The sequence below is a fragment of the Gopherus flavomarginatus genome, chromosome 21 (genome assembly GCF_025201925.1).
Source record: "Gopherus flavomarginatus isolate rGopFla2 chromosome 21, rGopFla2.mat.asm, whole genome shotgun sequence".
NCBI lineage: Eukaryota > Metazoa > Chordata > Testudines > Testudinidae > Gopherus > Gopherus flavomarginatus.
In genome coordinates this window covers 12,503,869-12,525,592 of record NC_066637.1, presented here as the reverse complement: position 1 = coordinate 12,525,592, position 21,724 = coordinate 12,503,869, and the positions used below count along the sequence as shown (strand labels likewise).

The 21,724-nt window shown below is 51.2% G+C and overlaps 1 protein-coding gene across 4 annotated transcripts in view; it reads right to left on the bottom strand.

Moving 5' to 3' along the window:
• The window catches only part of C21H1orf167 (chromosome 21 C1orf167 homolog), a 37,285-nt gene extending 17,335 nt beyond the window's left edge, over positions 1–19,950 (bottom strand). For 2 of the 4 annotated variants that reach the window (XR_007770769.1, XM_050931526.1), the window contains exons 1-15: positions 19,696–19,950; positions 14,203–16,142; positions 13,506–13,549; positions 11,050–11,269; positions 10,688–10,863; positions 10,036–10,133; positions 9,403–9,589; positions 7,966–8,147; positions 7,372–7,555; positions 6,207–6,417; positions 5,011–5,192; positions 4,734–4,857; positions 4,249–4,403; positions 2,805–3,013; positions 1,788–1,932 (exon numbers count right to left, since the gene is read on the bottom strand). Coding sequence is in view for 3 of the 4 variants with exons in the window: in XM_050931526.1 (XP_050787483.1) it covers positions 1,788–1,932; positions 2,805–3,013; positions 4,249–4,403; positions 4,734–4,857; positions 5,011–5,192; positions 6,207–6,417; positions 7,372–7,555; positions 7,966–8,147; positions 9,403–9,589; positions 10,036–10,133; positions 10,688–10,863; positions 11,050–11,269; positions 13,506–13,549; positions 14,203–16,142; positions 19,696–19,774 (4,136 nt within the window). In the remaining variant the exon portion in view is untranslated. The remainder of the gene's footprint in view (positions 1–1,787; positions 1,933–2,804; positions 3,014–4,248; positions 4,404–4,733; positions 4,858–5,010; positions 5,193–6,206; positions 6,418–7,371; positions 7,556–7,965; positions 8,148–9,402; positions 9,590–10,035; positions 10,134–10,687; positions 10,864–11,049; positions 11,270–13,505; positions 13,550–14,202; positions 16,143–19,695) is intronic. The other 2 variants (XM_050931528.1, XM_050931527.1) reach the window with 2 other exon arrangements.
• Positions 19,951–21,724: the final 1,774 nt, after the last annotated feature.

Below are 21,724 nucleotides of genomic sequence, written 5' to 3'. Positions count from 1 at the left end.
GAAGCCTGCACCAAAGACCTCAACCTCCACCCTGAAGAGATCACTTCCAGTGTTGCTGGGAGAGTTTAGTCAAATCTTGCCTTGAAGACCCATCTCTATTAGGTAACCAATTTTACAGGCCCTCGGGTGATCGCTTAAAGCAGGTTTCACTGTGGTTTGGTAATGGTGCCGCTCTCCCCATTCCTCTCCTCACTGCTTGCTCACAACCTTGATGTAATCTGCTCTGCTGCACACGAACAGCACATACTGTGATAGCCACTGATTCCAGTACTTCACTGCACAGCCCTCTTCCCCTTCCGGAACTTCCAGGCCACCTGTTCCCTTTGCTGCAGGGTCTGCTCATACCAGGAAAGAGCGAAAGGACAGACCCGCCTGGCTGCTCCATGTCTCCTGCTGAGGACCAGTTCCCAGCTCTGAAAGGCTTGCAGGGTCTGTGCTCCGTCAAGATGCCCATAAACTCTCCTCTGCAGTACTGTGTGTCTCCATAGGCCAGCAGCTTTGGGGGCAGCATCCTCCTCCTGCTTGCAGGCTTGGAGAGCTGTGGCTTGACGGACTCAGAGGATTCCTTTCCTCTCAGCAAAGACAGCCTCTTCCCCCTCCTTCCAGCCTGAAAGGCTTGGAGGCTCCGCCTGAGTCACTGGTGCATTGACACTGTCCCATGCCAAGCTCCGAGACGCCTTCAAAACAACAAACCTCTACTCTGAATACACCAGGTAGGGGGAGGGATTCAAACTATGGGAGAGTCAGATCCACCAGAATAATCCCCGACTCCACAGATTCTTCCTACCAGTCCCACTTCCAACACACTCCTGGATCTTCTTCTCCAGCCCATTCAACAGACTCTTCCCTTTAGCTGAGCAGATCTTTCCTTCCTGCCCCGCTGGATGGACTCCTGCCGAGAGATTCTGTTTCTCAGGCACTCACTGCTGCCTGTGCTCCCCTCCTGCTGCCTGAGCCTGGATCCCTAGGATCCAGTCATAATTCCCTTCTGTCAAAAGATCTTCAAAAGGAAAAGCCTCTTGCTTCCGGCCATCAGAGATCTGCACCTGGCTTAGCAAATACAGTCGCCTAGAGCAGAGGCTCCTGAATTGGTACTGGCCACTAGGGGTTTATTAATCAAAGACAAATGGCTGGAAAGCAACTAATTAACCTTTCTAAAGGAAGCGGGGTTCCTGGCAGCTGATCGAGGGAGCACAGATGAGTCATTAATGGAACCTAGCTGTTACTGTGTGCGCCCTGACACTGGAGTGCCAGGCTGCCAGCGCCTTGTACGCATAGAGGGCCCGATTCATCCTTGGTGTGACCCCATTGCCTTCACTGATTCAACATAGTCTTGCAAAGGCGGAAGACAACCTAGAGAGAGCTATTCACAGAGGCTCCAGTGGGACTGACCCGACCTGGCAGAGATCGGAAGAGATTCTCTTGCCAAGGCAGAATAATCCTCCTCCTCTTTGCTCTCCCATTTCGAGGGGACATGGTCTAAGGCATATGAACAGGGCAGGCCTTCACAATCGCTCACTCAAGCTGGGCCACTTCTCCCAGGATGCCTTGCCAGGCAGGGGGTGCTAGGCTATGGGTCACAGACACCCTGAAAGGGCTATGCCACAGTGTGTTTCGGCAGCAGCAGAAGAGAAGAGTGGGGGCGGAGGGGGAGGATTTTACAGAAATATCATTTGTGCAAAATTCCCTTGAACTTTCGCATCCGGCTCTACCCTGCGCAGACCAGATCCAGCTCTAGTAAATTACATTTCTACTCCTAGGAAAGGCCTCTGGGGGAGCAGACAAACCTGCGCATGAGGAGACGCTTCCGGCACCAAGCAGCATTTCTCCACTTCTGAGCTTGGCAGTGCCAGGCCCGCATGACTGTCCTCTTCCTCCCTTGGGAGCTAAACTGGACCCATTGCAGCTGCAGATCCCTCAGGGTGCACTGCTCTGAAATGGAACACAGGAGTCAGGCCAGAGCAGCACATGAGATGCAGCCACCTCACCAAGGCCAGGCGGACAGAAGGGATCTGATGCATGCCCTGCACTCTGACAGACAGACTTGTACAGGTTTTTAAATCATTCCTTCCACACAAGCAGCTAAACAGGTTAGGAAAAAAAATTCCTGGCAATGTGGTCTAGTGGTTTGACAAGGGAACAAGGAGTCAGGACTCCTGGATTCATCTCCTGCCACCGGCACATTGCGTTATCCTGGGCAAATCACTTTGCCGCTCTTCTGCGCCTCAGCTACCCCTGCTATAAAAGAGGATCCTTCCCTACCTCCCTGGGCATTATGGAAACTTACTGTTCGTAAATCACTTGGAAATCCTCTGACGAAGGGTGCTATGGACACAGGATTCTTACAGACTGCACAGGGCTGGATCCTGCTCCCACTGAAGCCAAAGGAAGTTTTGACAATTACTTCAATGAGAGCAAGATCCAGTTCATTATGTTCAGTTCAAAACCGTGGTCACCCAGGACTTCCCAGTTGTCTCTACACATCACCACCACTTGGAACATTATAGTAACAGCAGGATTAGAACTCAGATCCTCCTGGTCCAAACTATCTGAGCCAAGGGAGGCTCTCTATTAGCTAGAAGCAGTACAGGGCATGTGACACACAACTGAGCAATTCTGGTTGCAACCAGTAAGGGGCAGTGGTACGCATACACACTAGCCAGTTCATTACATCTGAGATCTGCAGAGCCCAACTCTAGGTCTACAAGCAGGATTTCCTCCCAACCAGTTTGATATATCATCCTTCCCCTTCAGCCCATTCTATACACAGCGTTCAGGGCCTGTTATGCCATGGCGTAACTCACTCTGCCAGCAGGTATGCCAGCACCGCAGGGCATCTGCTGCCTTTTGGCGGATCCGATGCCTGAATCTCCTGTCAGCTTCCACTTTCTGAGTTAGCCTCTGCTTCCACAGGTCAAAGGCAGCCTTGCAGCAATGGAGACCACGTTGTCGGGATGCCATGGCTTTCCGATTCTTATCTTCCACAACCCACTTGTGCCAGCCAAGAAACGCACTGGGTGGGAGGATGCAGGATACATGAGAGGCTGGAGGAGCAGCTCAAAGATTTACTTTCGTATGTTAAGTTTAATGAAATAACCACTACAGGTGGGAGATCTCACTAACTTCCGGAATTACATCCGATTTGTTTTTAAACAGCAACCAGCTAAAGTATACCTAGAATGTTACTTGTGATCACTTTGCCAGGGGGAGAGTTCACACCCAACGTACTCACACTTGGTATGTGTTCAGCACCTTCCAGTCAAGAGCTCAGTATTTTACAAGCACTAAATTAAGCTTCACAACACCTTGGGGAGTGGGTGTTAATATCTTCCCACATTACACATGGGCAGATTGAGGAACAGAGGTTAAGTGACCTGCCCAAGGTCACAGGTGAGTTGGTAGCAGAGCCAGGAAGTGAATGTAGGAATTGGGACTCCTAGTTCTCTGCTCTAACCAGGAGACCATGCTGCGTTGTACTTGACCATGGTGAAATGTTGGTTTTGACTTTTCAGCTGACATTTGTTTAAAACTGCCTATGGATTTAGACATACAAATCCCATACATACAATGGGAACCGTGTGTCTAAATCTCCTAGGCAGTCTTAATCATCTGAGCCTTCATGTTTTGGGGTTAATTTAGGCCCTAATGTTTCCTAATTGAGACACTTTGCTCAGTGCAGCTCAAAAAGGATTGGTCGCCTATACAAGCAAGAATGGGGGTAGGGGCACACAGGACCTGCTTCCTGAAGCGCCCAGCACTGGCCACTCTTGCAGACAGCGGACAAGCTGGTCCGCTGCTCTGTTCGGACATGCCAGTCTCTACTAGGAGGTTCCTGGCCCAGCCTAAAATGAGGGGTTCTGGAGGGGGGGAAATGAAGGAAAAGAAATACATAAGGTAGGGGAGGGAACCCTGGAAAAGCATATCTTAGGTCCAGTTCAGAGCTCAAGGCCCAGGTGGCCTAGAGCACAGAGCTGAGACTCAGGAGACCTGGGTTCTATTCCTTTATCTGCCACTGGCCTGCAGGGTGAACTTGGGCAGGTCACAGCAGCTGTGCCTCAGTTTCCCCCTCTGTAAAACAAGGCTAATGATACTGACCTCCTTGGTAAAGCACTTTGAGATCTATGGGTAAGAAGAGCTGGGGATTATTACTATTGCTATTTTCACCCAGTAGACATTTCTACAGATGCTCTGGAAACAATTACAGCAGAAGAATGTCAGAAAAGCATAAACTGGCTCTGGGGCCCATACCGGGACAGCAGGACAAGCCTGCGACGCTGCTGGATCTTTAGATGCTGCTGAGTCTGAGCTGACCAGACCAAGAAATACCTCTGCAGGAGTCGTAGCTCTGCTTGGTGCCAGAGGGAGCCGCAGGGACTCTCCAGTTCCTCTCCAGAACTGTAACCCTGTAACGCAACAAACCAGACAGGGGTCCGAAATCCTGCACAGACACCGGACCCCATTCATCCTGCTCGCTCTCACTGCTGCCAAGACCTGCACTCACCACTGCCGAACCCCTCCCAAAGTACCCTCTCAATTTCTGAGTACCAGGCAAATCTCCCTGCTCATCTGCCGCTGAGGCTCGCAAGAGGAGGGGGATGAGATGCGCAGAGATCTGCTGGTCATGGGAACCTCTTTGCCCAGCTGAGAGCAGACTGGTGAGGTGTGGGGTTGGCAGCTAATTAAACCCAAAGACTTTTCCGTAAATTGAGCAGCACGGAGAAACCCTTCGTTACCTGCAAAGCGTCACCTTGGAACCGCATTTCTTCCCATGCGGAGAAACTGGCAAGAGGCTCGATCCCGCTGTCTGGTCTCCACAGCGCCGAAGCTTGGAGCTGGCCTCCCATAAACCAATTCTCTCTGCAAGACACAAGCACCAGGCTGTTCTCTCTTGCCCAGCAGGGTGAGGAGAAAGCAGCTGGTGTGGCACTGGGTGGGAGTCAGGAAAAAGGCAGCCATCTAAGCCACGTCTATCTGTACAGAAGAGCCACCTATTTCCAGGATCCAACTTACCCGACACGAGGACTCTGTGGCGGAGAGGATGCCTGCAAACAGAGCTTTCCCACCAACTCAGCTGGGATTGCTGGGCAGCAGTGCTGCTGCAGAGAGCAGACAGACCAGGACAGTGGTGTGGTATCCTCGGAGGTCAGGAGGGAGGAGAGGCTGTTCTGGCAGCTGTCACAGAAGCTGCTCTCCTGGTCAGAGGAAAACACATGGCTATGAGTTTAGCGCTCTGAGCAATGATCCCTCTGCTAATGACCTCCAAGCTCTATGTTCACTCCTCTTTGCAGCGGAGCTTGGGGAGATCCAAGATGCATCCATCCCTCTGCTGCCGCAGGGAACACTCAGCCAGTTTGTGTACAGGGACGTGGGTATGCATTTGGGGGAAAACAGACCTCTAATTAGCTACTACCCACCCTGACTATGGACTGCCCCAGTGCTTTGCATAGTCAGCAGGTGAGTACAGCAAAGCCTACCATCCTGATGGCTCCTTAGAGCCTGGCAGTGTGGTGATAAGTAGAACAGAGCCCAGCAGTTCTGCAGTCCATTTCCTATGGCAATCAAGCCAAGAGGTCTCTGCCCCCTCCCCCAACTGGCAGGGATTTGGAGACCCTGTGCCTTCAAGCTGCCATGCAGTGAGTACACAGCAGAACTCCCTTGCGCCTGCCCTCTAAGCCCTCACTCAGGGGACTGGCACGACCGTATCTGCCTCTGAGGACACTTAGCACACGGACTCTCCAGCATCACAGTCTTCAAGTGTAAGGCCAAGGCAGATCAGCTTGTTAGTGTGGGGACTGTGTTGAAGCAGAAGTTATAGGTTCAAATCCCAGCACTTCAGTGCCATAAGGCAGTACCCCACCTGCACTGAGCCCTTCTGTGCCTCACTTTCCCCATCACTAAATGAGGACGATCGTATTTACCCATCTGGGCAGGGCACTTTGAGATCCTTGGGTGAAAGGTACTGGATCACTGTGACATTGGCATGGTGAAGGTGAAACACAGAGCGGTGCAGTGGCTTGCCCAAGGCTGCACAGCTAGTCAGTGGCAGAAATATAATCTAGGTCTCCAGACTGCCAGTGCACTGCTCTCACCACTAGACATCACTGCCTCAAAGTATTCTCAGCATGAATCAGACCCCTAAGGTCCCTGCTGGATCTGAACTTCCCTGCAGCGCACGGGCAGTGGCATAGAGAGCATTGTCAGCTCACCTTTTCCAACGAGCCATGGGAAACCAGAGGAGCAAGAGTGCTGCTGTGGAAGCCGGAGGACAGAGAGGAGTCCTCAGAATCCAGCAAGGCGAGAGGCTCCTCCTGAGGTGCCCTGGGATTGCGGTGAAGAGGATTCAGCTGAAGAGTCTTCTGGTGCCACCGCCTCAGAGTGTCCCGTAGTTGGCGCTGCTCCAAAGCCTGGGAGAAGGAACTAAGGAGGAGGAGGAGAGGGTAAGGAAAAGTTTGCATAATGGCTTAGCAGATTGATGCTGACCTAATGGGTCTTTCACCTCAAGGTTACCCATTTAGACCCAGCCCAGGTCAGTAGCTGCGAGTTACCATGGATGTGGTCTGACCAGGAAGCCACCTGCTGGAATCCACCATGATAATTCTCCCTAACAGCTCCTGTGCTGGCAGTTTCGGCAGAGAGGCCAAGGACTGAGTGGAACATGGAGACTGCCCCACTCTCTAGATCACCAAGACACGCTGGTGGGGCAAAGCGGGGAAGCCTGTGCCGTCCTGATTTCTGAATCGATGGGTGATGGGTTATACCACCAGCCTCCCTGCTTCATTTCCAGACTCTGGGCCTGCCCTGCACTGCAGCAGCAAGTCCTGGTGATGGTCCCTGAAGAGCCAACAAACTGTCCTTTGGAACGTTTGCCCTTCACACAGTGACGTACCTGGTACCACAGGCAACAATGGAGGCATCTTCCCCATTGTACTAGACATACGACGCAGCTGGTTGTGTCATAATCTCCAAAATTCAGAATCGACGAGAAGGAAACCTCACACACGCATTTCAGGGGAGTGCTGCAAAGGCACCTTCAGCAGCAAATTCCTTCCCCTACTCCAAGAGAGTGCCCTCTCCTGCCACAGCAACTCAGAGCCCCTCCTGGCACCGTCTTTGGCACTGACAGTGCACATGCAGGACCCACTCTGGAAAAGGTCTCACTGAGACCATGATAAGCCTCTTATAGGCTTTCGATAGGTTAGACAGATCCCTTCAGTTCATTTCTTTGAATGTAATTTAATCTGTGCCAGCAACAGAGAGACTCTACAGCAGACGCAATTTGAGAGGCAGAGTGATTTCTTGCTGAGGGACCCAGAAGAAATCTAGACCCCCAAGAATCAAGGTGTTCCCTCAGCATTTGATCCTAACACTCACTTAGCTCGCTGTTGCTGATGGAGCCTCGCCTTCCACAGCTGAAATATCCTCTGGAGCTTCATTCGCTGGTAGAGTTCATCTAAAGAGCCACCTCCTTTCCACATGTGACTTCTCCTTACAGCCAAGCATAGCTGAGCTTCATCTTCCTTCACCACAGGCCCACTGGCAGCTGAGCTGCCTTGTCCTTTACAGGTCACAAACAGACAGGAGAGAGAGAGAGAGAAACCATTTGTCAGGAGTGACTCTTCAGTGCTCAGAAACTCAGACTGAGGCAGGGGACAGCCACTGATTCCCCCACCCCACAGCTTCTTTTCTAGATCTCAAAGTAAATTACTGCCAGGCTTCCTAGGCTTATCAAAGGGGTCTCAAATCTTCCTGCAGCAGCACTAATCTGGTCAAGGGGAACAACCCTCTTCCCGACTCGGCATTTCATGTTAATATCCTGTTTTATCCTGAGTGTAGCTGACTCGACTCATGCTGCTCTGCAATAAGCTTCCATCCAGTCTCCAGTGCACCACATGGGGAGGGGAAAATGTAGCAGCACATCAGTATCTTCTGATCCTATGATGACTAGATAGGCCCTCAACGCCTCACCATAACATCTCCTCTGCCCCAAGATAAACAAGTTCACAGCTGTCATCTTGTCCACTTCTCTGAGCTGCAGCATCAGGACCCACTGCTGGAAGCACTTCCTCAGGGACCCTGCCCTGTGATGCTCCAGGTTCTGCCTGCACAATGCCTTCCGCTCAACAAACTGCTTCCAGGCACTGAAGCACCTGAGGAGACCAAAGAATAAAATAAATCAAACAGCAACAGCCGGTTCTCTGGTTATTTGTGCCGTGGAACTTTTGTGAATCAGAAGTCTCTTGTCCATAACTCATTCTTGGAGTGCTTGGGTACTGTAGGGATCTGGGAAGAATGCCACAATCCCTTGAACCAAGCTTCTTCCACTTCTAGGTCCAAGGTCTGACTCCAGACCAAGACATCTTACCACTGGATGGCTATTGGGTGGCCTACATAAAATGAATGGGGGTTTCGGGCCAGTTCCCAATGCATGGGAATCCACTGTGTCCAAACTGTAACTCGCAACTACCCCTCTTATTGAGGGCCTCAACAGAAAAGTCAACAACCGGATGAGCCATGGAGACTGACCTATCTTCTCAACCTTAGATGTGCTCTGCCTAGATCAATAGTGAGGCCTCTTAGTGGGGTGGCGCAGGGGAAGCTTGCACCAGTACAGCCTGTGCAGTACTTGGTCTGTGGATAAACAGAGGATTTGGTCAGATGGGACCACTGCAAACATCTACTCTGACCTCTTGTATAACACAGGCCATAGGACTGCCCTGAATTAATTCCTATTTGAACTAGAGCAGATAATTGAGAAAAGTATCCAATCTTGATTTAAAAATGTCCAGTGATGGAGACTCCACCCTAATCCTTGGTGAGTTGTAGTAGCCTTCAGCCTACAACAATAAATTCATACACACAACATATTTAATCTTTAATGTGGGGTGTGAGAAAGGGAGCGGGTGAGGCACTGTCAAGTGAAGTGAGACACCAGTGCTATTAGCGTACCAGCCTTTTTCACTTCTGGAGACCCAGGTTCGAGTCTTGGATTGGGCCAGGAAAGGAAAAGGAGTTGGGTTCTCCTGTCCTACTCCCCGTTTGCCGTATCACAGACTCGCTGTGCCGGTTGGAATAATTCCACATGGTTGGAGTCTCTGATTTGGTGACTGGACTAGCGAAGCACAGAGCTCAGGGCTGAAGTGCCTTGGCTGAGCTATGCAAGGGGGCTTGCCCCGTATTGGTCCATGTCTTTAGCCAATGTCCCCACGCCCTCCCCATGAGCACTGACTTAATCGTCAAATCTTTAGAGCAATAAGGGTGGGACGGGATTTGTCTAGAATTCGATAGAGTCATTCTGGGTCGCATCTCTCACTGCCAGGCTGCTTCCTGGGTTTTCACAATAGAATGCATTCCAGACTGAATCCGACATCCCCAGGAGAAGGAAGATGGTCCCATTTTGCTTACCGGGTGGCCAGCTCTCTCCGGATCTGAGTCAGCAGCGGCAAAATCCGCTCGGTTTCCAAGCTCTGTGAACGCCATGCCTGGAAAATTTTCTGTAGCTGCTTCTTCTCCAGCAGGGCACGGGCTTCCTGCACTCTGGTCTCCTCTTTGTTCAGCAGCTCCTTCTGCAGGCGCCACAGTCTGAAAGCTGCTGTGTTACAAGACCAGGGGGAGAGAGAGAGAGAGTGGAGAAAAAGAAAGAGAGAGAGAGAAAAATCAGATCTGAAGAGAAGAGCTTAGAACATCTTAGCACCATTAATCCAAACATCCACCAGGAGGACTCCTACTGGGAATGGCAGGGCACTACTGGGAGGAAGCTCACATTGCTGTAGCCAGAGCATCCACTATAAGCTAAACTATAAGCTAAAGGAGATACTGAAATAGAACAATAGGCGACCAATCCTGTGAGATGCTGAGCATCCTCCACTCCCACCAGAGACAAGGCCCAGCGCTTCACAGGATCAGGTCCTGAACACGCAAAAGACAAGGCGGTAATTAGACATCAACAGAGAAATCTCGTGAAATGCCACCGTCCGTCCAGCCTGGGAGCACACTGTTTAACTGCATTTGTTTGAACACTCTGGAGCAAGTGCTTACCAGCCAGCCGCCTCAGGTCCCGGATGGCCTGTGCCCGCCGACAGAGCTCGCCTGCTCTCTGCCTGCGATGAAGCTGCATCCACAGGTTTGCCTCCACCCTGAAAGAGGCCCAAGTTTGCGTTTAACCACAGAGCCTAGCAGAGGGGGAGTTCATAGACCCAGACCGGTGAAGGGGTTACAATCAAGGCTTCCCTTTCCCTTTCCACCAGGCCTGCTTCTATCTTTCTGGATTCAGCTCTTCCATCATAGAACCTGAGCAAATAGGTCCTTCCCTTTGCTAAGTCCATTCTCCTGCCAGGGATTGATGAAGAGTCTGATTCTGACTCACGAACCCCTGCTCCACACATATGGATAGCAACTGGACTCAGGAAATGACCTGGGGTTTCCCTTTTGTCCCCTCTATCAGAGGGGCTGAAATATGACCAAAGCTAGAGCGTATGAGTCTGAAGTAGGATCCTCCAGTGCTCAGAAGCTGTAAGTGTAAATTCCTGCCCCGGAAATCTTCTCTTGTATCCACAGAGGTGGGAAGGATTGTGCCACCAGCTCTCCCTTCATCTGAGGTCATCTTGCTAAAGAGAGTTCCTCTGCCTCCAGCTCCAGCCCCGCAACCATCCAAGACAAAGAGTCATTGATGAGAAAAATCCCAGCTTACCTACTGTGCCATGCAGCTTCCTGTGGGGACCCTGCCATCAGCCGGCACCATGCTGGGGCTGTCACAGCTGGATCTCTCCCCAGCCCGACAAGACCGATTGGCGACTCTTTGGTGAGAGTCGCTGGCTCCTGCTGGGAGGTCAGGCTTTTGTTTCGCTTCGCCACAGCTGCCTTCCACTGAAAGAGGAGCGCCACAGTGAGACCTGCCTGCATCAGAATCCCCGGCTCCGAATCCACTCTGCACTGAACGTAGCATTGTGCACCCTTTCCTCATCATGTGTATGAGCAGTAATTCTCCTGCCCTCCTTACTATGTGACAGGTCCCTGGTAGCATCTCCTTTATTGTCCCCTGCCCATCCTTACCCTGTGAAAGCTGACAGCCAGCACAGCCAGGGAGTGTTTCCGCTGGGCAATCTCCATCTGCACCTTCCTCAGCTGCACTGCCCACCGTAGGGCCCCAAGCCCCTTGCGAAGCAGCTGCTGCCTGTAGAGCTCCCTAGCTGCAGCCTTCTTCCTGAGGATGTGGCTGCTCCAGGACTGGAAACACCTGGTTAGTCGTCGCCTATTAAACAGCAGCTGAGAACTGAAACAGAAACGATGGACTGAACTCCGGTATGAGCAAGGAAGGTCAAATCCAGCCAAGACATGTCATCTGGACTCCATCTACTTGACTAGTCCTCTCATTCCCAGGGACTAAGTGATCCCAGGCCTCCCCAAAGCAGCTTCCAGACCATGTACTCAGCCATGACCCTGCGCCAAACACAGGCATAAGTATTGCCACCCTAGTGGCGCTCTCCCCTCTTATCCCAAAGGTTGTGGGTTCAAGTTCCTTCTCAAGGCCTTAGCTCATTGATTGCTCTCTGCTGACTGTCATAAACAGATAGCTAAGGGTTAATGTCTCTTTCACCTGAAGCACCTGACCAGAGGACCAATCAGGAAACCGGATTTTTTCAACTTTGGGTGGAGGGAATTGAGTGTCTTTGTCTTTGTTTTCTGGCTGCCTGCTTTCTCTGAGCTTTGGAGAAGTAGTTTCTTTTTTCTAGTCTTCTGTTTCCAAGTGTAAGGACAAAGAGATCAGATAGTAAGTTCTATGGTTTCTTTTCTTTGGTATTTGCATGAATATAAGTGCTGGAGTGCTGTGATTTGTATTCTTTTTGAATAAGGCTGTTTATTCAATATTCTTTTAAGCAATTGACCCTGTGTTGCATCATCTTAATACAGAGAGAACATTTGTACTTATTTTTCTTTCTTTTTATATAAAGCTTTCTTTTAAGACCTGTTGGAGTTTTCTTTACTTCAGGGAAATTGAGTCTGTACTCACCAGGGAATTGGTGGGAGGAAGAAATCAAGGGGAGATCTGTGTGTTGGATTGCTAGCCTGACTTTGCATTCCCTCTGGGGGAATAGGAAAGTACTTTTTGTTTTCAGGATTGGGAACAGAGAGGGGGAGTCTCTCTGTGTAGTTTCACAGAGCTTGTGTCTGTGTATCTCTCCAGGAGCACCTGGAGGGGGGAAGGGAAAAAGGATTATTTCCCTTGGTTGTGAGACTCAAGGGATTTGGGTCTTGGGGTCCCCAGGGAAGGTTTTTCAGAGGGACCAGAGTGCCCCAAAACACTCTAATTTTTTGGGTGGTGGCAGCAGGTACCAGGTCCAAGCTGGTAACTAAGCTTGGAGGTTTTCATGCTAACCCCCATATTTTGGACGCTAAGGTCCAAATCTGGGACTAAGGTTATGTCATGAGTGGCAGTGGTGGGAGGATATAGACAGAATCCAGAAGCCAGTGGAAATATTTTATTTTTCTCTTCTCTGCTAAGGGCTTTTTAGCAGAGAGAAACAGTTGGTTTTAAAAGGGAACCAGAGAGAATTTTTTTTTCTGCTCTCTCTCGCAGTTTGTGGCTTGCATGTTAAGGGTCTTTTGTCATGCAATAGCCCTCCCATTAGGAGGCAAGTACCAGCACTTATAGGCATGCAAATAAAGTGGTTTTTCTGGTTTCCCTTCATTGAACATTAGCTAGAGAGAGAAAAGGAAAATTAGCTAAAGGCACTGTTGCTAGGCAGACTTCAGGAGGCAACAGAGAACCTGCAGTTCAGAAGATAAACACCGGAGGGCACCCCAACACAAGAAAACAGGAATCATGACTTCTAAGGCAAAAATTGAGGCCGAAGAACAAATCAAAGAAGCTGAACACAGGCGACAACTGGAAATAAAACAAAAAGAGATGGAGATGAAAGAAAGAGAAGAACAGATCAAAGAGGCAGCCTACCAAAGAGAACTGGCAGCCTTCCAAAGAGAACAGGCAGCCCAAGAGGCAGCACACAACAGAAGACTAGAAAAAAGAAACTACTTCTCCAAAGCTCAGAGAAAGCAGGCAGCCAGAAAACAAAGACAAAGACACTCAATTCCCTCCACCCAAAGTTGAAAAAATCCGGTTTCCTGATTGGTCCTCTGGTCAGGTGCTTCAGGTGAAAGAGACATTAACCCTTAGCTATCTGTTTATGACACTGACCATGCAATGAGTTCAGCTGAAAAAACTGCACTGCTAGAGGGGAATATTAAACTGAGGTTGCCTTCAGCCCACTGCTAGTAGCTACCCAAGGTGGAAGTTAAAAGCCGTGCCAATTTTTATTTTTTTTTAAAGCATACTCAGTTCTGCATGTTGCATCCATTTCTTCTCCAAGGGCTAACTACTCCCCCAACTGTACATGTTCCAGGTAGTATTGCTGAGCATTCCCTGGAACCATAAGCCCCAGGAAATGTTCCCTGGCTACACATTTCCCAAGGCAACTCTCTGCTCAACCCCCACCTGAAGCTCCCTTTACCTTCTCTCGTTCATCTCCAAATGCGAGAAGTTGTTCTCTGGATCCTACAAGTAAGAGCAGACAGTGACACACTGGTATTAGCCGCAATAAGCGCCGGTCTCACAAGTACTCACAGCCCCCAGGTGGAAGAATCAGGTTGTGGTCAGTATGGTGCGCAACCTCACACAACCGTTGTGGTTGGGAAACTCTAACGCTCAGGGTGATCCTAGCTGGCTGCGCCAGCTCATTCTATGCTGAGTAGAACCTTGCTCTGCAATGTTTCCTTTTAATTTCAGCATGCGAAAGAGTGGGAGAACTGGGCCCGCTGTGCTCCATGGCCATGCCTGCAGCAGCGTTAGCCATCATGGTGCTTTCCCTCCCCAGAGCCAGGGAAGGTAAAATGCAAAGGTGACAAGCTGATCTTTGAGAATAAGACACTAGAGAGAGGGAAAGGGAGATGGTGACATTTACTCTAAGGCCCATGTCAGAGATACAATAGAAGACCAGATGGACTATTGGTCTGTCCCCTTGGTGAAGGGAAATGACAGTTGCAATTATTCTTGGAGGCTCTCACCATTCGGGGCCATGAGATTCATCCCCACACCACCTTTCCCTCAGCACCTCCATTTTTCACCTCCAGCTGCTCCTGGCAAAAGGTGGAGATGAACACAAGAGGGTACAGGAGAACTTGGATATTGTGCACTGAGAGGGTCCTCACCCATGCTAGTCTCCTGTCCTGCACCTGGCTGCTTTCCTCACAGTTCTGCAATTCTCTGCTGCTCCTTTCTGCAAGAAGCTTCTCAGATTGGTCCCAGTCAGTGTTGAGTCCCTGATCCCTACAGAAGGCCTCCTGGGAGCGGTCTTCATTTCCTCCCTCATTGGCAGAGTTCACATCATCCACGCCAGTGGCAACCAAAGAATATTCACTGGGACCTTGCCTGGCTGTTACCCTAAAAGGGCTGTAGCTGGGACTAGGCACAGACTGCCTGTTATTCATCATGGCTATTCTCCTGGCTGCAGACAATACGATGTCACATGCCTCTGCTGACTCTCCCTGGTCTTCGCCAGGAGGCTCAGAGATGCCAACGTCTATGGAGCCCATACAAAGCTGCTGGACTTGACCGATCCCTGCATCTCCAGAAGGAGACTGGACTCTCAGATGCACTTCCCTTGGAGTCTCATACACAGCTACACTGACATTCATCGGAATCCCATCCTTCTGGGTCTCCAGCAACATCTGCAAACCATCTGGGTCTGAGCCAGATGGAAGGACCTTCCTCCAACGCATGGCGCAGGGTGACGCTCTGGCACAGGACTCTTCCACTCCAAGTGGCTTTTCAGGGAAATGAGTTTTTACATGGCTGAACGTGCTGTCCCCTTGTGGAGTGTGCTGTGCCGGAGACTTATACCTGAGGTAGGGAGAGCAGTCATAGGGACTACCTGCGTCTGTATCAACCAGGTAGACTGAGCTGACACCGGCACAGAGGGTTTCTGGCCAGATTCCACCTGAAACTTTGGTTCTTTGCACAAATAATTCAGTATTTCTGCACCTGTGACAGAGAGAGGTACGTTCGGCATCCCCCACATCACCAGTCACTGAACCAAGACCCCAATCCCTAACAAATGGGGGACCCCATTTCATTCTAGCCTGCTTAGCACTGCTCTGTTCTCTAGCAAGCTGCTCTCCCACACTCAGGACAGCAGGTGTAGAGACCTCAGGGGCAAAGCACCACCTGCAAGCTAGTGGAGAAGACCTGGACTCCAAAGGGAGGGAGTTCCATATCCCCATTAAAGCAGCTTCTTGCTTAAGCCTCTGCATTGAGCAGTGCAGGCTGGCAGAAGTCTTGGAGGACTGCAAGAGAGACTGAAGGGCCGCAGAGCTGGGAGGGGACTCGGCCAAGCTGGAGGGACCCAGTTCGTCCAAGGTGAGGGCAGGCCCCGGACAACAGGACTTCACACTTCCTCTGGAGCTCCCTGGAGAGAGACATACCATTGGTCTGTGGTGGGGGACAAGTCCAGCAAAGGAGATTACAGGCACTACAGCTGGAGAGAGGGAATCTGTACTGGCTAGTAAAGGATTCCCATGGTCTGCATCATAAGCAGCGAAAGGTCCATGTTGCTGCTTCCAGAGGTTTCCTCCCTCTGGAAGGTTATGGCAGGTGGAGTGCACAGAGGACTGGTCCCAGGGGCTAGACCTAGACCCCTCCTTTGGTTTCTTCTTGTACTGCAGGCTCCTCTCTGCAAGGTTGGCACTCACATTCTCCCCAGCTGTGTCAGAACAGGAACGTCTCCGCTGAAGATCCACGTTGGGTGGAGATGAAGAAGGCAGCAGGGGATTGCCACATGCCACCTTTTCAGAGCTGCGCCGCTGGAGCCTGCAGTAGAGGTTATTTTGCTGCTGGGAGCAGGAGGTGGAGAGCTGGTTGGTAGCAGCCCTGAAAGGCTGAAAAGGGCAAGAGAGATTAGTCTGTATCAGGCTGGGATCCCTCTTCTTGAGGCCTTTGCTTTTTACAGCTGGTGCACTCCTGCCTTCCTCCACTTCCCAGCCAGGGGTTACAGTGAACGCAGCAGCATTGGCCCAGTGATGAGTAGCTTCCGCTCGGCTTCCAGTGCCCAAATACAGATTTACGTTCACGTTCTTCTGGACTTTTCTGTGCTCTAAAGAAAAACAAAAAACGTTCTTTTAAAGGGAGCATCAGTAGTTCATCACCACATCCCCAACAGCTTTCCACGCACTCCCCATATAATGAACCTCTTCTCGCCGATCAGCCTCAGTCCCAGCACTGAAAATATCATGTACGCTATTGAGTTCCTGTTAAGGAGAGACACTTTCTTCTGGCAGGGCAGGAGGAATTTCAAGGGGACGGTCCGAGATCTCAACAGGAGCCTAGGGAAAGAGGGATCTCTCCTAGTATTATTATTCATACACTTGCAGCCACCAATGGCTAAGGCCCTAGTTACTCTTCAGCTCAGAATGTGTTAGCAAGAACCATGACTAAATACAGGTTTTTGCTAGTAAGATGCGAATACAGTTGTCCCCGGCCAGTGCACACACTAGTCTGTAGATGGTTTTCTGTAGCATGGGTAGGCCCAGTTGCCATCAAACTAACACATTTCTAGCAAGAATCACGTTTCACAATGTGGTTTGAACTGGAGCATGGACACTGCCTCATCTTTGTCAGCAGGGTTTGGGTTTCCAATCCACACTAATTCCTCCTGGGCTGGGGTACACGATAATGTTCTGAGCTGTTTACAGTACAGTTTGGTCTTGCCGCACAGAAGCCACTGAACTGTATTTTAACCAGGTTCCCAAATCATGCTACGGTCTGGCAAGAGTCCAAGGCGGCAGCACATTTAGGAATCACAGTTTAGTCTTGTCTACATTACAAGACCAGAGCATGTTTTAAGTAGAACTTCAGTGCACACAGGTCCCTAATTAGCAGTCTTGCCTCTGTTCAAATCCCTTTCAGGATGTAGGCTCATACCCATTGCTGAGATACTGCAGAACTAGGGGGCTGTGTGCTTTCATTCCCCTGACTTCTGTAAAAAGGATGGCAGAAACTGTTGCTATTTACCCCTTTTTAATGCTTACAAGGAGAAGTCTCCACTACTCCATCTCGCTGGCCTGCTGGTTGATTAAGATCAAAGATCACCCATTTACAGCCACACATGACAGAGCTTCAGAAAAAAGTAGGGGGGACTGAAGGAACAGCTTGAAGTCAGCAGTTTGACTATTGGTTACTTTTTTTTTTTTTTAAATGGGTAGTGAATGTGAGCTGAAAAGTACATTATGAAATATACTCACACCCGCACCCCTCCCTCGTCAGCAAATGCGATGAATCAGGGGGAAAAGCCAGAGTTGACTGTGACATGAACACCAATCATCTTTGTCACATCAAGAGCGTTTCGGAACAATATGCTCGAAAGCCAACTACGTATTGGGTATTACACATTAAGGTTTAATTTCCAGACTATGTACATTTCATCCTCTTTCTCCCAGAAAAAGGCCCAGATAGCCAACTACCCTCAGCTCTCTCTCTTTGCAAATGGGCTGCTGGTGGTCCTGGTCCTTCTGAGACAGAAATTCAGCCAATAATCTCATCAAAGCCAGGAAGGAGACACTCATTCGCTGATACTCCAATTATCTTTGGGAACGGCTGTCACTGTCTTTCATATGTTCTCAAACATATTGCAAAGGGGAAGATTTTAATTAGGGGTTGGAATCACAAAAGTGAACAGACTTTCCACAAGTTTCCAGAGTGGCACTGGCTTCTCAGTGCCTATTCTTGCATAAAGCACAATCACAAAGCACAGCAAGCTGGCGCTTCAAAAAGGGATTCATTGCATCCCAGGAATTTCCACACAGCTAGCAGCGTGTTGCTAAAAGGGGGGGTTTAATAACAGGCCCAGAATCACAAAGGGACAAGCCCCTTCAGGTGCTATGTTCCCTTCCATCAATGTTCACCACAGGGTCACATCAGTCTGCCTTTAAGTTTGAGAATCTAAAAGCTACAAGCAAACGATCTCTCACATATAGACACATATGCTATCCCAATTCCAATTACATTTCTTTCTGCCAAGCACTAGGTCCTTAACACATGGCTAGGATTAGATTTTAACAATTATTTTTCCCCAACTCATTTAGGCCTTGTGTAGACTCGAAAAAAAAATTGTGTCTATTAAATCCACATTAGCTAACGTGTTAACTAACCCTTTTAGAAATGCCACTTGGACCCTAGTGTAGATGCAGTTTAAACACTTTTAAAATCAGGATTAATTGATCAGAGCCAACAAGATTTTTAAAAATTTTTAGACAAGGAAAAGAGATAAGGCTTAACAGACACATAGGTCAAACTCAGCCCCAGATTTAGGCTTTGAAATAAAAACGAGTATTACAAACCCTATGACCAAGGGACTTTTTGTTGTTGTGGTAATTCCAATGACAATAAGCAGGATTTTAAAAAAAACCCAAGTAATTGCAAACTAAATTGTGCAGCACTGGAACTGAAAAACAAAACTGATTGGAAACAAAGTGAAACTGATCAGTCTATTTTTAATGTTCACAGAAAGAAAACAAACAGCATAATTAACCAAAGTCAACTGGATTGTTTTAAATTCATTCCATTTCAATACTATGAAACGTTATCAATAACAAAGGAGACCTCTATGGTTAAAACACATAACATACAAACATGCAGCACTTAGATCAGATCAGTGGGTTCTTTCCACATCCACAGTGATTTAAGGTGATAGATTTTACATTTCACTGGTGAAGAGACTGAGATATTGAGCAGTGACTCCCTCAAGGTCAAACAGTGAGTCCGGAATAGAGATGTCCTGATTGCTCAATGCACTCTAGACCACCATGCGCATGAAGGGCTTTTAACCCAATCTTGTCCTTTGAAGTCTAAGAAAGACACACAAATGTTACTTTGCTGAGCTGGAAAAGAGCAGGTCTGCCATGGCTGCTAAGTTACCATCAGACCCTCTCTCCCCCAATCATCTTGCAGCATGATATAACTTGCACACTCCGCCTGCCAACAACTATACTAGCTCCCATGGTGGTCCACCCACAGCACTGGAAGCTGTACCTGGTTGGGTTAGAGAAATCTCTCCCTGGGCCCAGCCTAGAGGGGCCATGCTAAGCTGTTCTCAGCAGGAAATCACTCTGGCACACATCCCAAGCCCCCCAGCTGCATGTCCCAGTGCAGTTCATATCAACCATGGGATAGTCTCTCCTTTTGTGCTAAATAAACCACCTCTCCTGTATAAGTTACTCACTCCGATAGCCACCACAGGACATGCCACTCGCTCCAGCCAGAACCTCGGGGACAAGAACAAACGTCTCTTTGTGTTTGATTCTCTGAACTCACTGCAAACCTGCAGCTTTGTCCACTTAACGCCCCAAATCCCAGCAGCAAGCGCACCCCAGCTGAGGCACTTTAAGAAGCTTATCGCCCATGATTAGTGATGCTGGCTTGTCGTTGTGACTACAGATGTCCATGGAAAAGGAGCTTTGACCCATGTCTAATTAGAGCTACATACTCAAGATGGCACAGATAAATTAGCTAACCAACTGGGGAGGGCTAATGAAAAGTGGTGGGCCCCACTTCCTGACACTCACTTTGGTGGGTTACCTGGACAAAGCCCGTAGGTAACACAGTGATATGCACCCTAGAAACCCCGCAGCAGACAGAGCAGCCTTGCTTACCTGATTTCAGATAGCTGCTCAGGAGAGGGGGGATGTTTTCTTTCTTCAGGCTGCTCAAGCACCTATTTGTGTTCTCCATGCTCTCTACACAGTTCAGGGGAGACCTCTGCACCCTGCAAACTGGCTTCACGGAAAGGCCTTTCTCACAGCAACGCAGGTTATACACCACTGCAGGCCCATGATATGGGAAACCAAAACCACCACATCACGGGGAGCAGGATGTAATAGCAGCCAGATGTTTTTCCAGAGCTACAGTCCCACGTGTCCTCCCCACATCCCACACTGCTGGGAAGGCCTAAGGGCCAGGAGAGCACAGATGTTCCTGGCTATCCCACTGAATCAGCCAGAATGGGGGAGGGGGGCGAGCTGTCAGATGTGTGTCTGTGCTGGGGGGGAGCTACGGGCTGTCTGTCTGTCTGTGGAGGGGATACCACTGGGTGTCTGTCTGTCTGTCTGTCTGGAGTGGGGGGGGGGAAGCTGTTGGGTGTCTGAGCTGGGGGAAGGGCTGTTGCTGTGTGTGTCTGTGCTGGCGGGGGGGGCTCCTACCGGGTGTCCGTCTGTCTGTGCTGGGGTGAGGGAGCTGTTGGGTGTCTGTGCTGGGGGGGGCTCCTACTGGTATCTGTCTGTCTGTGCTGGGGGGGAGGCTCCCACCGCGTGTCTGTGTGTGCAGGGGGACGCGCCCCTTGCCGGCTGTTGGGTGGGTCGGACTGTCTGTCTGTGCGTGCTGGGGGGCCCGTTGTGTGTGTCTGTCTGTGCGTGCTGGGGGGCCCGTTGTGTGTGTCTGTCTGTGTGTGCTGGGGGGGGGGGAGGCGTGCGGGGCACGCGCCCCGTGCCGGCCGTTGGCTCTGTGTGTGTGTGCTGGGGGGAGGGGCCCGTACCGGTGTCCCTGCGGGGCACGCGCCCCGTGCCGGCCGTTGGCTCTGTGTGTGCTGGGGGGAGGGGCCCGTACCGGTGTCCCTGCGGGGCACGCGCCCCGTGCCGGCCGTTGGCTCTGTGTGTGCTGGGGGGAGGGGCCCGTACCGGTGTCTCTGCGGGGCACGCGCCCCGTGCCGGCCGTTGGCTCTGTGTCTGTGTGTGTGCTGGGGGGAGGGGCTCGTACCGGTGTCCCTGCGGGGCACGCGCCCCGTGCCGGCCGTTGGCTCTGTGTGTGCTGGGGGGAGGGGCCCGTACCGGTGTCCCTGCGGGGCACGCGCCCCGTGCCGGCCGTTGGCTCTGTGTGTGTGTGTGTGCTGGGGGGAGGGGCTCGTACCGGTGTCCCTGCGGGGCACGCGCCCCGTGCCGGCCGTTGGCTTTGTGTGTGCTGGGGGGAGGGGCCCGTACCGGTGTCCCTGCGGGGCACGCGCCCCGTGCCGGCCGTTGGCTCTGTGTGTGTGTGCTGGGGGGAGGGGCCCGTACCGGTGTCCCTGCGGGGCACGCGCCCCGTGCCGGCCGTTGGCTCTGTGTGTGTGTGCTGGGGGGAGGGGCCCGTACCGGTGTCCCTGCGGGGCACGCGCCCCGTGCCGGCCGTTGGCTCTGTGTGTCTCCCGCCCAGTTTCGAACCAGGCGCGGCTCTGAGTCTCAGCCCGTCCCCGGCGGGGCAGGGCGGGGGCGAGCGAGGGGGGGCCCGGGGCCGAGCAGAGCCGGAGACGCCCCGCTGGGGCCCCGGCAGGGAGCCCGCGACACTCGGCGGGCCGGTGGCAGCGGCTTCCCCCGCCCCTCAGCCGGCGTCGCCGAGCTCCCAAGAGCCGGGCCTTGCTCCGCAGCCCCGGGGCCTGGCCCACGCAGGCCATGGACGGCACCGTGGGAATTCAGTGAGCCCCGTGGGTAAAAGCCCCCCGGTGAGCTGCGTGTGCAGCAGACTTGCCTGATCTTGTTTAAAAACCAAACCACCAGAACGGGGAAGGGGGGGGGGGAAAGAAACCTCTGTGCCTCAGTTTCCCCATCCGTGAATGAGGGTCATAACATCCACTTACCAGGCATAACGTGCCAACCCCCAGCCATCAAAAAATCAGGAGTCAGAACCCTCCTCACCAAATCAGCTTTAAAAATC